This window comes from Mugil cephalus, chromosome 2, assembly GCF_022458985.1.
Source record: "Mugil cephalus isolate CIBA_MC_2020 chromosome 2, CIBA_Mcephalus_1.1, whole genome shotgun sequence".
In the NCBI taxonomy this organism is placed as follows: Eukaryota; Metazoa; Chordata; class Actinopteri; order Mugiliformes; family Mugilidae; genus Mugil; species Mugil cephalus.
Genome location: NC_061771.1, coordinates 7,924,942 through 7,941,785, shown reverse-complemented (window position 1 = coordinate 7,941,785; position 16,844 = coordinate 7,924,942). Strand labels below are relative to the sequence as shown.

The following is a 16,844-nucleotide window of genomic DNA, read 5'->3' as shown; positions in this document are numbered from 1 at the left end:
CAAAGCTAACCGAGAGGCACACTCACATAAACATGTAAACATGCCAACGACGCAGTTTCGGAGACGGTACAGAGTCTCAAACAAAAGGACACGAACAAAGCTGAAGTCGCTCCCAAAGACCTCAACCCTTTAACCAATCATTAACCGAACTAGTTGACCCGACAGCGGTTACTAAAAACAAGTCCGAGGTTAGCACAGCTAGCAGCTTAGCTAAAGCCCAAAGAAGTTGGTAGAAGTACAACGTTTATAGAACAGTCACACCCAAATGCTACGCAAAGTTTAACGTTACCTGAGTCGGTCTCCATCGTTTCCTTTTCCCCCCACGGAATATATAAATGGTTTTACGTGGTAATTTTGTCGTTAGCTAACAATTAAAACAGCGGACTTCGTCAAATGCATGGGAGTGGACGTCAGGAAGAAACCGCAGACTGTCTGCTCCAGCTGCACGGCTCCACGGCTCCAGAGGTAACTTCCTGGATAATGGATACAACTATGGAGTCTCTGTGAAACATTTCTGTATCTAATATACATATACTCAAACAACCAGTCAGACTTTATGTCCATTTTCCGTACAAAATGTTGCACAAAGTGCTTACAGTGATCCCACATGCACCCCACAACCCCAACACAGTCAGACACATACAAAGACTCATAATTTAATGTGAGGAACTGTAAATACAGCTGGATAATATAATAATTTCACAGCAAGGAGAAATCAGTCAATAAATAGTCGAAATCGATATAACAGCATAAAAAAACAGACTAAAAATAATGAGATGGTTAAAAGGCAAACGAGAAAAAGTGATAAAATTACACTAATAACTGAATAAAAACTACTAAAACAATAAAAGAGATCAAGTTTTTAAGCAGTTATTTATAATAAATAAGTAGATAAGATTCGATTTAAAGCTAAACTGAAAAGCTAGGTCTTGAGTTTGCTTCTTACTATTAATTCTACCTTGTGCTATTTTATTAAATCATGTAACATGGGTTTCAAAATATTTCCATATTATTGTTTTTAAGAATATACAAAGTAATTGTTATTTTTTAAAGTCTAAATATCAAACACAGGCTAAAAGATGAAGGCTATAGGCTTTGTAAAGAACATCAGACACATATGCTGCTAAAGTCAGGATTAGCTACACGAACTCTTGTTCCTATTTCTATTTCCTATTATACAACAGTCTTTTGTTTTTGTTATACTTTACATTGCCAGGTAGAGGTAGTGTCCCGTGTGTTTTCGAAAAGAGGAGAAGGGAAGAAGCAAAGACTAAACATGAGAAAAAATGCATTGTATCCCATAATATTTTTCTCCCGCCTTAAATGCAAAATAATGAAAACCCTGTGCATAATTTTCCATTTGATGCTTCGCACTGCTTTGCTTTGCACTGACACACATACACACACATTCCTTAGTTTACCTTCCCGAGTCCAGTTATTATTTTTCGCCACATGTAAACCTGCAGATATAATAAGGAAACCAATTAAGCACCAACCCAAGAGGTTTAATTATGTATGTCCTCACAGGATTTGACTGGCTTCAGCAGGAGCAGCGAACTTTTACCTTTATGAGCTTGACTCACACTTCCTGGTAGGCAGACAGTACCTTGTTTAATCTCAGGGACAAAGCTTGGTCTACTGCTAGAGGGACATTTGTATGCGGTTCTTACCTTACATTCTTCACCTCATTACAACACAGGTAAGCAGGATTTAATATCAGACTACACTGTAACATAATGTTTTGTTTTTACAGTTCAGTCATTCTTTGAGAACTTATATCCTGTTAAACGCTATATGTCTTATTATTTCCGCTGCCATCAGTCTCTTGCTCAGAGTTTATAGTCATTCTAATTTGTCCTCCCTTTCTCGCTGTTCTTTAATTTAGCTTCATGTGAGAAGCATAGAGTTATACTTCTACGTGTGTGGAAACAAAATCACCTAAATAAATTAGTAATAAACAGAAAGGCATGGGACCAAGAGATTAAATTACAAATGTTTCCCTGCAGCAATAAAACATCCACTCGACTCAAACCTGTTGTTTCGGTTATGTTAAAGCTGAATGAGGGCAAATCAGCAATAGTGTTATCTGCCTCGCGATCACATCAGACACAGTATTATTTTATTTATTCCACTGGCAGACAGAAGTAAGTACTGGAAACAGCCTTTAAGGAGCGACTGGGACAGAGGGAGCTGAGGAATCGTTGCCGTCCCTGAGAGGATCAGTCTGAAGGATCTCATGACAAGTTACAGAGACGGAGGATTTTTCAACCATGGCTACCATGACGACGAGACCCTGGAAATTGATAGGTTGGTGGCAATATAATAACAGAAAATGTCTTTCTGTCTTCAAATGCGCCTCAATGCAACATCTCAGCCTGAAAGAATATAGTTACAATTTATCAAAGTGTGAGTCATTTGTAATTGTAGTAAGAAAGTCTCTTCTGTGAAATAATGAAAAGAATGTCCTCAAGCAACAGGAATCGATGTAGATTTGGTATTTATCCTGCCTCTATCCCGTATCAGTTTAATGTTAATGTTTTGAGAATGAACTTTAAGATGTCAGATCTTTAAATTCCTAAATATCACACTTATATTCAGTGGTTTATTCATATGATGAATCCTGCACTTCCTTGTTGTATGACTAAATTTACCCATTTCCTGTAATTAAACAAATGTAGTTTCTGTAGGGGCTGTTTTTCCCCCTAGAGAAACTACATTTGTTTCATTACGCACACAATTTACTTGAAATTCTTTGTGTGAACTGTTAATGCCAGGGCTCTCAGCTATCATCAACATCATAAATTATACAGCCTTAATGATAAGCATTTCTTCTTTTACCCGGCACAATATTAACTCTGTGTGGACTTTAGGGCTCCCAGCAAATCCCGACACACTAACCCCTATGCCGAGGAAGACCCAGGCTGGTGGGGTCAGAGGGATTTGACTAGTGAGGCCAACAGTGGTGATGCTTTTGAGCTGGCACCCCGGGGTGGCTGGCAATATGAGAGCCGGAGGGGGACAGAAATCATCCAAATGGACACCGTCCCAGAGCGCCCTGAGACTCATTCATCGTACGCGCCAAGTGAGTGGACCGGCACTGAGCGACCGAGTTAAATTATTTTATCTCTAGAATAATATTCATTCTTTGCATAAGTAATACACCGAATTAATTTGTTGCGCTGACCTCTTGTTGGGCAGTTTTGCATGTGTTGCTATGTGTTGCTAGGTGACACTTCAGTTGATGCTTCCTCCTCACATTTGTGCTTTCAATTTAGGTCACACCATGCCTCAAACTGAACGTGAATATCAGTATGGTCAATCACCACCTGCGCGACGTCCTCCTTCAGTGTCAGGTAATGGTGAAACTCACTTTATTCTACAGATAGCAGTTTCTTCATTCTTTTGTAGTCTTTTTAACGTTATCTGAACTCTCACACCTCTGCCAAAATCATAAACCGCATCAATGATTTAGAATGATAATACTTGCACCTTGAAAATCCCATTGGGTAATTATTAATGGTGCCTGCAGAAAACAAACAACAGTGGACAAGGAAGTTGGCCAAGAAAATGAAAAAGAAGGAAGCAGATTGGTAAGGGGAATCTGGTCAGTGGACAGTTCTGGCACTAGGATTCAAATGAGATGTTCACAATCCCCACTGGCGATTTCTTTTTTTTTTTTCTATTTTTTTAAACTATTTATGTATTTTCACTAGATATGTGAAAATACATATCTAGTGCAAATCCATGTCATAGACGTAGAATATTTATTTTACGTCTACGACGTGGATTTGCACAAAATCTATTGTCGACATTCACGGTGGCTCTATGAGGTTGACATTTGAAGCTTTCAGTGAATTATAAAGAATGGAGAGTCGTTGAACTGATATTTGTGTTCCCCTCACTGTGAATAGTGAAAGCCTTTTAATTTAATTTATTTATATAGTTGACCATGACAGCTCACTGGTTGAGACAAAGAAGTCCAGAATGTAAATCCTCTACTGCTGTCTCAGGCAAAATATAAATAAAACTGTACAGATGAATATCCAAGCACTTACCTGCAAATCTAACAAGGTTTCTACAGAAATACTTAGCAAATGGTGGCATGCATGCTGCCACGTTTACACCTCAGGGTGGATCTGGTAAATATTTCGTCTGCTGGTTAGTTAGCATGCCGAAGTTATGCTCAAAACACAGATCCCACGTTACTTTAACAGTTTCAGTAACGTAGTTTTAATCAAAAGTCAGTATAATGTAAAAACAAGTGAAGCATAAACCATGCCCTTTGTTGTGTCTTTGTGTTTTCAATCAGGATGTTTACTGTAAGTAGTCTACAGATACACGTGATCAGTAACAAAGCGCTTTATCTCCATTACACTGTAATAGCAGAATAAATGATAAGGACTGTGAACAGCTGCAGGCCAACCTATTCATTTGATAACTGTCACCTAGCTCATGTACTTCTCATCTTTGAGTTAGAAAAGTCTATGATAATCACAGCTGAACAGAAATGAACCTGCTGTCATTTTCTGGTCTGTTCACTCAGATTACATGTCACTGAGGTGGAGAGGAATGACAATGAAAAGGATGAGCATGCGTCCTGAAGAAGGTCCTGCCAACGCAGCTGTCATAGAGGATGTTTACCAGAAAGAGGTGGAAGATGGTGAGCGTCGGTGTCGGATTATACCTGTGCACCAAAATCAAGTGTGACACCTGATATGCATTCTGAATGGAAGCTCTTACAGCGCTAACTGTCCTATCTATCTATCTATCTATCTATCTATCTATCTATCTATCTATCAATCCATCTAACGCACTGTGCTCGTCTTGTCGTCCCCGACAGTGACAGAAAACCTGATTAAGGAACTTGTTGCTCTGTCAACGCAAGACAGAATCCGGGCCATGCGCGATCTCACAATGAGCTTTCAAGGGAGGAAACACATCAGGTGTGTTCTGTATTACAAACACTCAAGAGCGATAAGCAAATCGCTCTTACTGGAATTTCGTTAACCATTATACAGGGCTGGAGATCATAAAATTAGAAAGGTATTCAAAGTGTAGTCTAGTGACGTTGGAATTTTTATCTTTAGTAACAACTATATACTGTCAGTGACACACAAACACGCTGTCCTCCTGTTTCAAGGTACACCACACATGAAACATTTAAAATGAGTGTCCAGAATTTTGTAAACAGCTTATCTTATCTTATCTTATCTTATCTTATCTTATCTTATCTTATCTTATCTTATCTTATAATATATTTCCACAGGAGCCAAGTACTGGAATCTTCCAAGAAATCTCGCGACTTCACATATTTTACAGAATACTCTGAAATTGTCTCACTGGTGAGTGTTTTATCAATTCCAAAACAATATGTTGCATCGCCGAGTCAAGCCATCTGATTCACAACCTGTGATTGTGTTAAATGTCGCAATTCATTCTTTCAGTCTTTACGAAGGTTCGGCTACAGCGTTCGGTCGGCCAGGCAGACCCTGGAACTGTGGCACGGCACCTTGAAAGAGATCGGCGGAAAGTTTGGCACCAGTGTTCGCTCCTACTTCGTCTTCCTCAGGTGGCTGCTCATGTTTAACATTTTCACCTTCCTGGTCAACTTCAGCCTCATCACCATTCCGATGCTTGTTTACGACCACACTCCCAACGTGCCTCCAAATGTGACCTTTACAGGACTGGAGTTACTGACCGGAGCTGTAAGTGAACGCTAGTTTAGCAAAGTCTGAACCTTTGCCTTCTCATAAAGCCACAACTGTCACCCCTGTGATGATGTAAATTTACTGTTCATTTAACAAAAGATGAGATGCCTGTTCATAGTATGAAGAGCCACTTGAGAGCTTCTTTTAGCTTGCTGTTTTGGTTTTAAATTACATTATTACCCAGCATTAAACTAAATTACCCAGCACCAAACAGCAAACGGGTGAACATAGTAGCAGCTAAAGTACCAGAAATTTCACTTAGTAGTTGGTGGAGCCCAAAATATAGCTAAAAGAAGAGTGATACTGACTTATATTTGCTCCAAATAATTGATATAAAAAAAAATATCAAGCCAAATCAAAGTCAATTCCTTGTATGTGCCCATACAGCAGCTTCTGCAGATTAGCCACAACAAACTCAAAAGCTGTGTTAGCTGTGTGTTAGATGTGTTAACACAATAATAAAATTGATGTTGAGTAAAACTGAAATTGATTTGATATTTTCTTAGACCCACGTCTCTCATTTTGCAGGGTTACTTTGGTTATACCGTCATGTATTATGGCGCGTACAGCAATGAGACCCTTCAGGGTCCGGTGAAGTATGACCTGCAGCTGGCCTACTTCTTCACCATCGCAGTCTATATGGTTCTGTGTGGAATAGCACTTATTTACAGGTAAGTACTTCCATCTGTACATTTGCTTCACTTTTCTGTTCTTCTTGATACGTACTCATTTCCTCTCAATCTGTTTGATTTCTCCTCGCACAGCATGGCAAGCTCATTCCGGAAAAACTACATACTAGCAGACCCAGCGTCAAACAGCGCATGGCAGCTACTTTGCAGCTGGGATTTTAGTGTAACCAACGAGAGAGCAGTGAGACAGCGCAGGAACAACCTCAGTGTGCAACTCAAGGTAGTGATGTTCGATTTCCTTTCCACTCCAATACTGAATAAAATTCAGTCTGGTATCAGTGAAACCGACACCGACACCGATACATTGTGCAAATACCACTAAAGTGTCCGGTGAATTTAAAAAAAAGAAGTGTATTTCCTGTCTCATCAACTTTTATTGTGTGTGTGTGTGTGTGAGTGTCTGTTAATCCATGTGAAGCACTTTGTGTTACATTCGTATGAAAAGGGCTGAATAAGTTTGATTTGATTTGATTTGATTTCAAATCCTAGTTGACTGTTAATGTGTTTTCAGCCTGTATATGACGATAAATATAGGAATTCCATCAGTACATGATTGATGGTTGCACAAATGAAAAAATGTACATTTTGCAATGAATTGCTGTTGCTATTCTATCTTGACAATTAGCGCACGGACACATTCTTGTTTAGGGAGGCAACACGTCTCACTTTTTGTCATGTTCATCCTCTCTCCAGGAGTCTTTATCAGAAAAATACCAGAAGGTGATGTTAACCACCGCTAAAAGAGTGGAGCTCTATGGGGTTCGCTTGGGTTGCTGGTTTGTCTCGACTGCCTTGGCTGTTGGCTGTGCATGCAGCATCTACTATCTCAGCGAACACATACTCGAGGTACACAAGCCAACGTTGACTAATTAGGCTTAATGTCCAATTTAAATACTCGTTTTGGTTGGACACACACTGCAGCAAGTCTGGAGAATTATTCTCCTATAATCGCCTGCGCAGTTTTATATGTGTAGAGGAATTGTACCTAATGGTTATTTATGACATTTTAAAGCATTTGATCTTTAGACTCCATATCGGCATGTTCCATATATTTAATCACAATAATATATTGAGTCACTTGGCAGTAGCTCAGGGCTTGATTCATGTGTTGCACACAGTGCTGATCCTCCATTGTCTCCATTATCTATACAGTCTACACAGCTGGAAAATGCACCCAGCTGTTCTCTGCGTCTGGAGGCAGAGACTCTCCTGGTTCCCTTTGTGGTGTCTCTGATGAACATGGTCATCCCACTCTTCTACTCCATCTTCAACCACGTTGAACAATACTCCAACCAGCGCATACAGATCTACGCTCTGGTCGCCAGGTCAGACAGCAGTACATGACTTGGCATGGCTATTACATGGTTTAAATTTTAGATCACTCAACTGTAACACTCACTATAATACTTAAGTTTAACAGATCATGTAGGAGAAAAGGCTAGCCAATTGCATCTATGTTTACAGTAAAAAATATATCTTATGTAGTTCTTACAATACAGCAGTTAGACATATTTCTCAAAATTGTCCATTAACCACTTGAAATTTATTTTTTCCACTTCCAGAAATGTCCTGCTCAGGTTGTTCATCTTGGCTGTTTTGTGTTACTCCTGGATGGATGTGGTGGCTGAGAGTGATTCGGTATGTTTGACTGCATATGGTGCTCCATCACTTTTTAAATAGACCAATGCAAGTTTTGTCCTTTGACACAGACACTCATTTGTAATTCCTTTTCTTTTCCTGTCAGTGTTGGGAGTCCCTGGTCGGACAAGCTTTGTACCGACTGGTCATTTTTGATTTCATTTTTCTGATGTTGGGGTCCTTCTTTGGAGAGTTCCTTGGCAAGTGAGTTACGCCTGTATTTTACCACAATCGCGGAAATGGGGAATGCTCATGTGTAAAACATATTCCCTTCACTGTGACAGTTTGATTGGGAGCAAGTTCCTGCCACAGCTGGGGGTTCCAGAGTTTGACGTGGCCAGAAATGTCCTTGACCTCATTTACGCACAAAGTCTAGCCTGGTAAGAACAATCCACTCAACAGCTCAGTGGAAGTGCACACAAGTTTACAAGGTTTTAATCAGATTTTTCTGTTTCCATCCATAGGATTGGAATTTACTTCTCTCCTCTGCTTCCTGTCATTCAGATCCTCAAATTCTTCATCTTGTTTTACTTGAAGAAGGTAAATGCTTCTCTCAAGGTTCTGTTATTCCAGGCCGTAGTGATCGTAAACTAAATAAAACGCTGACAAACACAGACACATTGCCAGTGCTTCCAGAGCTGCTCCATGTCCACTGCGCGGCTCATGTTACTCAGTTTGTGCACTTAGGTAAACAATTAATTAAAACATCACATACACTGCATGCTTTATTTCGTGTTATAGAAAAGTCAGGCATGGTTTATTAAAAGATTTGAGGATGAAGGCTTTAATTATACCAGACAGTATCAATCAAGTCCAGAATATTAAAACACTAACCCCATTATGATTTGTAATTTAATCCAGGCTGGATCTGGTGTTGCTGAATGTTTCATGAACCGGCTAAATGACCTTTGAAACTGCCATTCAATGCCCTAATGTTTTATTATGGACTCAGATACATGAGCCTGCAGTTTCTTAAGCTTTACAGGTTTACACGAGTTGTGGCGGGAGTAATTTGTGACAATGCTGTTTGTGGATGTGTTTGCGCATGGGTTTATTCATGTACGTGCTACCTCCCCAGTTCAGCCTGATACTGAACTGCCAGCCTCCGAAGCGATCGAGCAGGGCAGCTCAGATGCAAACCATCTTCATCTTCCTCCTCTTCTTCCCTTTCTTTGTGGGAGCCCTGTCAATTGTTGGATACACTGCCTGGACGTAAGAGGCCATCATTTAAATTGCTCAAAACCTGCAAAATATACTCATCCCGATCATACCCTTATGAACAAAAACACGACACCTGATTTTGACCGATGCTGCAATCTTCACCAATTTAGACATGCACCCAAAGCCAAGACTCACACTCTTGTTTTGTTAACCCCGTCCCACCCTGTAGATTGAGACCTTCAGAGCAGTGTGGTCCTTTTCGGGGACTCAACAACACCTTCAGTGTGGTGGGAGTCTGGATCAACGATTTGGATGAAATCTCTAGTTCCCGCTCGACCGTCTGGGTCTACGAATACGTCATCAGGAGTGAAATCTTCTACTTTATTATCACACTCATCATCTTGTAAGTGCACATTCTACATTGTACACGTGCTGTATGTTCTTTAGTCTGGTGACTCAGATGAAAGTTGTGTATAAAGCCTGCTTTGCTCATACCTGCGATGGTGTGTGTTCATGATTCTTATGCTTATGTTTTTTTGCTGCTCAGGGTCATCATATACATGTTCTGGCAAGTCATTCAGGGTCGCAGGGAGCTTATTGTCCTACTGAGACAACAGATCATTAACGTGAGTGTTTCATTCTTTGCTCCTTTAAGATCATGTACACGCCTCTTTGCCCTTGTGAAAATGTTGTGCCTGTCTATTTTTCACTCACCAGGCGGGGAAAGACAAGTCCTTCCTGTTAGAGAGGCTACAGAAAGACCAGAAAACTCTCGGCACCAAGCAGAGCATACAAAGCGGGGTATGTTGTGAATTCATGTTAATATCATCTCCTATTTAGTAATTTGTTATCACCCTCACAGGATGTTTTCTTCTGTTCTCAGCATAAAAAACCCCCTTCAGACAACTTTTCTGGCGGTCAGTACAACTCAAACGCCAAGTTTCAGACTTCACTCGCTCGCCAGCCGCTGGAAGAAGAGGAGGACGGACGCAGCATTGGTGAAGTGCCCGCTGCCTCTGACACCTCCAGTGCTGTGATGATGGACCTTCAGAGAGCTGACAGTGAGAATCAAGATTCGTACCAGGAGCCTGACGAAGACTTCTCACCCCCCAGTGCCTTCGCGTTGGCCATGGCAGCCAGGAAGAGTGCTGAGAGTCAAGAGAGAGACGAATACGACCATGCAGGAGGTGTTAATGAAAACAGATCCGCTGCTTTCGCCCAAGCCATGCAGGCCAGACAAAGAGCAGAGGACAGGGAGGAGGATACGGATGACCCGCCAAATCCAGTGTCAAGTGTTATGATGCAAGTCATGCAAGCCAGGCAGAGAGCAGAAGAAGAAGAAGAAGAAGAAGACCGCATGCCGTGGGTCAATGCTCCCCCATATAACCCATCTCTTTCAGGCTCCAGTGCTCTCATCCAGGCCATGTGGGCCCGACAACAAGCCCAGAATGAATACGATGACGGTTATTGAACAAAAAGGCTCTGAACAGGCATGGATAACATCAGAATGGATCTTAAAAAGCCAAAATCATATCTTGTTTTTTTTGTTGTTTTTTTTTGTCACCCCTACTAAATTAGCACCACAATATAAAGAAAAATACATACAAAAGAACTAAGATTAGTTAACGCTATACGAGAGTGCAGGTCCACCTCTTTAAGCACATTTTATACAAGAATATTTTACTAGCAGGTTTCTGTGATTGTCTCTAAATATTTTATGATATAGAAGTGTATAAATAAGTGTACAAATGAACATGAGGACTAAACTTGTGCCATTGCTAATGTAATTTTTGTATTGTAAACCGAAGTTTTTGATATTTTATATCATCTCTGTGAAATGTAAATATATACAAGATGACAATAAAAGAGAGATGAGCATAAATAACACACAGGCACCTGCACAGTTATACAGTATTTGTGGCCATCAATGTGAGTGAGATGGAACTTCACTGCCCCCTACAGGGTGCAGGGATCACATATATGGTGGCATGTAGCAGTTTTCTCCAAATTCGCGGGGGCAATTTTAAAAATCATCCAGATACAACAAATGACACTGATTTATATACATATAAAAATTCCCCTCTCTCCCCACCGTGGGCAGACTCTTCAAGCTTGGGTCCTGTAGCAACCGTCACTAGCACTCTACTCTTCTGGACAAAGATTTCAGATGTTCCTGGAATCTCCTGCTGTCACTCTCCCAGGTTGGGGGTCACAGCCCCAAGTGTTTCTGTCACCACGGGAACCTCTGATGCCTTCACCTTCCACATCTTTTCTAGTTCTTCTTTCAGCCTTTGGCATTTCTCAGTCTTTTAATGTTCCTTCTTCCACCACTGTCTCTATAAAGACTGAAACCTCCCTTTTATCTTGGGTGAAAAGAAGTCTGAATTAATAAGGTCTACCTGAGTTGTAAACTGAAATAGCTGGGTTGGCATCAGCTGAGAGCAACATAGCATATTAGCATCTTATCGCCTTTTCACTCATCTGAATAAGACTAAATCAAATGTGTGATGGGGGAAGCAACAGTTGATCCAAACACATTTTTGAGAGAAGGAATTTTTAATATTGACCCCTTGATTTAAAGCAGAAAGAAATCAAATCAAAATATTGATCGTATACCGCACTGGAAATGTGTATACTAACTGTTGACCGCACCGATTGTGCCGTGTGTTTTTACAAGAATTGGCATAATTATTGCTGTTATAAGTTTCTCTGTAGCTTCCAGGAATCATACCAGTCAAACAAAAGTGAACTGCAATTTGTCATTTGTCAGAAAATAAAAGTTACCAAGACCGAACATCCAAAGAAAAACTGATACACCATTTTCCACAAACATTACATTTTATACACTGTAAATAGGCACATCATTAGAAGTAAGTATTTATGGCTCTATTTCACAGTAATGAAAACCCTGTCTTTTCATGCATTCATTTTCTGATGGACTTGATCATAAGGCTATTAGCATCTGAGAGACACTCACTCGATTTACATGGTTATACTCAATACTGGCTTTTAAATCAACACTGCGGTAACTTACACTAACACAGAAAACACCTTTCTCCGCGACGTTCATGTCCAGTTGTTACAGTTCGTAGCTGGATTTCTTAACTTTATCCTTGTGTGACACGTAGGTCCATGACCTGCATCCATTAAGGCAGAGCTGAAACGTACCAGATGGAGCAAACAATGTGACCTGCAATCCTGATAGGTGTTCATTCTGTAGCGAACACTTACCAGTGGGACCAACATGGTGTGAGAAGCATCACTACCTAGTTTCCTCACTCACTTAGCACTGTTCTTCCCCCAAAGATCCTGCAATGTCGCTCAAGTCCAAGGAGTCGGCAGGTATGGGAGTTTTCCTGCCGCTTTTCGGGGTCTGGCTTGAGTAAACCTCCACAGATTTAGAGATGGAGTGCACCGAATGTTCGCGGAAATATCCGAAAGCCTCCTGCGCCTGCTCCTCCCGAATGCTTTGCTCAAAGGTCTTGCGCTTGTGTCGAAACTCGATAACAGTCTTCGTATAGGAGTTGAGGGTGGTGACGGAAGCCCCCATGCAGAAGGTGAAGGAGGCCCAGGCCATGCTGATATAAAACAGAACAAAAGAATTGAGAATGCACTTCACATTTCAGGAGATGTGAAAAACATAACCAAAGCACGGAGTGTGAGCTCCGAGATGGCAAGGCAGTCCAAACTGTATTATTTGAGAGTGTGTGTGCTGAGATTAGTGGCTTTAACACCCCGTGCAACGCTCCAACAGCCCGGGTCACATGTGAGACCAGACCATCCAATCATCACCTCATGTTCTTATTCACACAGACTGGTTAATGCCCGCGAAGGGTCAAGAATTGTTTAGCCCTTAAAATGATTTTTTTTTCCGGCATACTGTTCAAAGGAGTGAAATATTATCCTCTTATGCAATTCCAATCACGCCTGTATTGGGGCCTCGGACACCAAAGCCTAATCCCACCACAACATGAGAGCTTTGGGATTTTTTTCATTAGAGACAGTGATGCCGGGAAGAGGTGAGAGCAAAGCTACAAGTGACAATTTGGGGCTGCAACGTGCAGAATGCAACCCATCATCTGGGTCCCTAATAGGTGAGCTGACTTACTGTAACTTGACAGATAACAGTTTAAATTATACATAGGATGTAACATGTGGCCCTGTGATAGACTGGCGACAGGTCCAGGGTGTCCCCCGCCTCTCGCCCTATGTCAGCTGGGATAGGCTTCAGCAAGCCCGCGACCCTAGTGAGGATAAGTGGTAGTAGAAGATGAGATGTGAGTCCTACCAGAAAGACCAGCCATAGTCCCAGTTGTAGGGCCTCCATTCAGGCGGGCCGAGGCTGACGGTCACCTGGAAGACTTGTGTGTACATCACATGAGCCACCATACCGAGGAGACCTGAAATATACATACACTGTATTAATAATATCACAGTGTTTCCTCTAGAGAGGAGGAAAGCCTCATTTTAACTTCAAAATACTATGTCAACATTCTTAAATTCTGTTCACAGCCTAAAATCCAAATGCAGTTAGTTTACACATGTTCATCCTGAAACTATTTTGGATTAGATCAGAAAAATAGATCCCAAGGAAACTTCTCAAGACTTGCCATCATGACTCATTTTATTGTTTATTACGCTTCACGGCTTTAGTCTTTAGGCTTTTAGGTTTATTTCAGATCAATACAAACAACAACAACAAAATAAAAAGCACAGGCTCCTGGGATTAGAATGCAATTTACATAGAGAGCTTTCTCAGTTTATCCTCCAAATTGAATTTAAAAGCGCAAGGCCCTGGCTTTGTTGCTGGTTTAATGCTCATCACTAGGATATGTTATTCCATATTTGAGAGAGACCTAAATGTAGCGCTTTACAGGAAAAATAAAACAAAAACACACAAAAGCAGAAGAAAGGTTAAACTGCACTACCTGAGAGCACCGTGAAGACAGCGGCGAAGGCATTGAGCTTGAGTCCATCGATGACGTTGCTGGAGTGGATCAGCTCCAGACACATGAGGCTGAAGCCGACAAGCAGCAGAAGAATGTACAGCATCTCTGAAACCAGTGACAGCCACAGCATCCCTGGAAAACATCGTTCACACGAGGTCAAATCAAATGGAAGGACTGTAAGAACTTGAGTCCATAGTTTAATCCATCCAAGTATCTATTAAACGTACATAGCCAGATTATTCGGAAAACATTTAAGACTACTGACGGGCCTACGGTTTGATTTAATTTTCTGGGTTATAAACATATTCTGCCATCTAAATATACACGCATTATAGTTTTAGTTTCTGAAAGCAGGCTTTACGCATAATGAATTCTGATGCAACATCGTATTGCAACCTTTTTTAGGTAGTCAATATTAAAAACTTTTTAGTGAATGTTTATGTTAATAACAAAATTTTCAGTGGGCACTCACCTTTCTCTGATGCAGGAGCCAAATCAATGAAACTTCGGCAAATCTCACCTAGTAGCAAATCAGAAAAAGAAATGCCGTCATGACTTAGAGCAACACATTACAGCATGAACTTACAACCCTTGCATGTACGTGTCCGTGTGTATATTATGCATAATCCTCTGTTCAGCTTGTCAGAAATAAGTGAGTGAATTGTCTGCGAAAGCCTTCAAAAGTAGGAAGGAACCAATTTGGAATTACCAAACCAAACCTAGTAGATAAATGCAACAGGCTTCAGTCCAAATCCTCATCTGTGTTTAATTCCAGATTTCTCTCCAAGTGAATTTGACAGGATCAACTGAGACCACAGAGAAACAAAAATGTGAAGTTCAAAGGTTCAAAACTAAATAAACTCGATGTTAAGTGCGAAGCATATGTCAGAAATTGAGGTTTTCGGGCTTTTCATTCAGCGTCACCAGATGGTGTGCTGGCAAGGCTGCAGAACATCTGCCGCCGCTGAATAACAGGTACACGAAAACAGATTGGAAGGATTATTCTGTAAATAAAAAAAAAACAAAACAAAAAAACTAAAAGAAGAGAATAAAAAACTCTCGTGCTTGTCAAAAACTGTGACATGTGATGAAAGCATGCGCCAATTTAACAAACAGGATCTAAAAGTGACCCTTGACATGACACATTCCTGCAGATGCCATGTTTCCCCTCTGTCATCTGTCGAGTGGAGCGTGTCGCTGGATTTATTGTAAGTGGAACACTTTAATCAGGTACAAAGAGGGTGGCAACAGCTGTTTTGAGGAAAAACTCATCAAGGCCACTGTTACATAATCCTTATTAACTCAAGCTGTCTCAGACCCCCCCTCCATCGTACAGCCACTTGATAGGATAAACATGTGCTAGCTTCTTGGATAATCTGAATGTGTAGTTTGTTTCTACTCTAGAGAAACAGAACAAAAAGTGTTTTACCAACACCGTCCTACGCCGGTTTAAAGAGTTGAGAGGTGGACGCTGGCGAAGCAAAACTGGCACCAGTCTGGACTCCTGATCACACCTTTCATGTGAACTTTTCATGGTCGTTTGGAGCCCTCTGATGCACACACATCGCGTTCACAACTTCTCTCTTGAGCCTTTTGTCACTAATTTACAACACTCCAGTGTAATTAATCTGGAAGGCTTCGCATCCTTCACAGTTTTCATTGCAAAAAACACTGGTTCTGGAGAGCACCAGAGAGTTCGCTCCACGCTTCATGCCAAATGGATAGGACAATTCGATATAAATGGAAGGCGATTATCCTAAAAGCCCCTCCATCTGAACTAATTGTTCAATTTTGACGAAGGAATTCACTTGTTGACTTTTCTGGTTATGTGGAATTTAGTGTGAGGGTGATTACAATTAAGCTATATAACGTAAAAAATAAATATCAAAAAAGAAAAAAAAAAACAATAAAAATGCAAAGTAAAAAAATTGCCAAAATCACCACTTACAAAGTGTTCCACTGTGACAAATAGGAGCAAAAAAATATATGAATTTTACATTTATTTTTCCCAATAAACTTTTGTTAAATTAATTTGAAAAAAAAATAAGAAAATACTACTTTTTTTCCACTTCACTTTATTAATGTATCCATTTGATCACACATTTTTTACTTAAAGTTTAGTTTTCCTGAATGACAAGAAGTTAAATACGGTTTAAACATTTCTCATTGTTCACAGTGTGGTATGACTTAACTAGCTAAAACATCCACACACACACCTTCTCTTACTTTCATCGTCGATATTTTCCTCGCAGGAGAACCAGATGCCGGTGTGGAACTGACGGAACAGGAACCTGTCGTCCCCGGTCTCCCAGCTGTACACCACTTTGTTGGGGTCCGTCTCGTTCACTCCGTAGTCTATGCAATGGTGCGTCCGCAGCTTGCTGCACTTGGGCTTGGGCACCCTCTGGGTCCCCACGCACCAGTACGTGGTTATGAACGCGGTTATGGAGAAAAACAGGGCGAAGAAGTTCAAGCTAACCGACAGAAGGGTCCTGCATCTGCGGCTCGTCTTCATGGTCCGTGGAGAGCTTACCCCGGCTCTGAGCTCGGCTGTTTGTCAAAGTGTCACATTTCCATCATATCAACTAAGCGCGGTGCTTCCAGCCTATAGGACGTCACGTTGGCAGAGGATTTGACGCTTGTATGAAGTGTAGGATTTTCTAATGAAGCTCTCTCTCCTCTCTGTCTGTCTCTGTCTG

General features: G+C 40.9%; 3 protein-coding genes across 4 annotated transcripts in view; 1 reads left to right on the top strand and 2 right to left on the bottom strand.

Annotated features, from left to right (window-relative positions):
- Positions 1–441, bottom strand: part of nomo (nodal modulator) — a 29,631-nt gene extending 29,190 nt beyond the window's left edge. Inside the window, 1 exon segment of the mRNA XM_047577466.1 lies at positions 290–441. Within this exon segment, the coding sequence (XP_047433422.1) occupies positions 290–305 (16 nt within the window). The 5' untranslated portion in view covers positions 306–441.
- tmc5 (transmembrane channel like 5) lies at positions 334–11,083 on the top strand. Of its 2 annotated transcripts, none has more exons than XM_047577464.1 (22): positions 334–465; positions 1,528–1,699; positions 2,139–2,307; positions 2,871–3,082; positions 3,276–3,353; positions 4,544–4,660; positions 4,841–4,943; positions 5,267–5,342; positions 5,445–5,705; positions 6,237–6,379; positions 6,473–6,617; positions 7,091–7,243; positions 7,550–7,722; positions 7,960–8,029; positions 8,136–8,239; positions 8,320–8,415; positions 8,500–8,575; positions 9,114–9,247; positions 9,426–9,599; positions 9,744–9,822; positions 9,914–9,997; positions 10,080–11,083. In XM_047577464.1, exons 3-22 carry the CDS (start codon positions 2,237–2,239, stop codon positions 10,665–10,667), a joined length of 2,937 nt encoding a protein of 978 aa, XP_047433420.1. In that variant the 5' UTR covers positions 334–465; positions 1,528–1,699; positions 2,139–2,236; the 3' UTR covers positions 10,668–11,083. The 2 variants fall into 2 exon arrangements, with proteins under 2 accessions (XP_047433420.1, XP_047433419.1); XM_047577463.1 differs by having other exon boundaries at positions 7,960–8,035; positions 8,142–8,239.
- A 650-nt stretch (positions 11,084–11,733) lies between these two features.
- LOC125003498 (germ cell-specific gene 1-like protein) lies at positions 11,734–16,824 on the bottom strand. Its single transcript, XM_047577465.1, has 5 exons — positions 16,372–16,824; positions 14,618–14,665; positions 14,125–14,277; positions 13,485–13,596; positions 11,734–12,774 (listed from the first exon to the last, which is right to left on the bottom strand). Exons 1-5 carry the CDS (start codon positions 16,658–16,660, stop codon positions 12,480–12,482), a joined length of 897 nt encoding a protein of 298 aa, XP_047433421.1. The 5' UTR covers positions 16,661–16,824; the 3' UTR covers positions 11,734–12,479.
- Between the last annotated feature and the right edge of the window lie 20 nt (positions 16,825–16,844).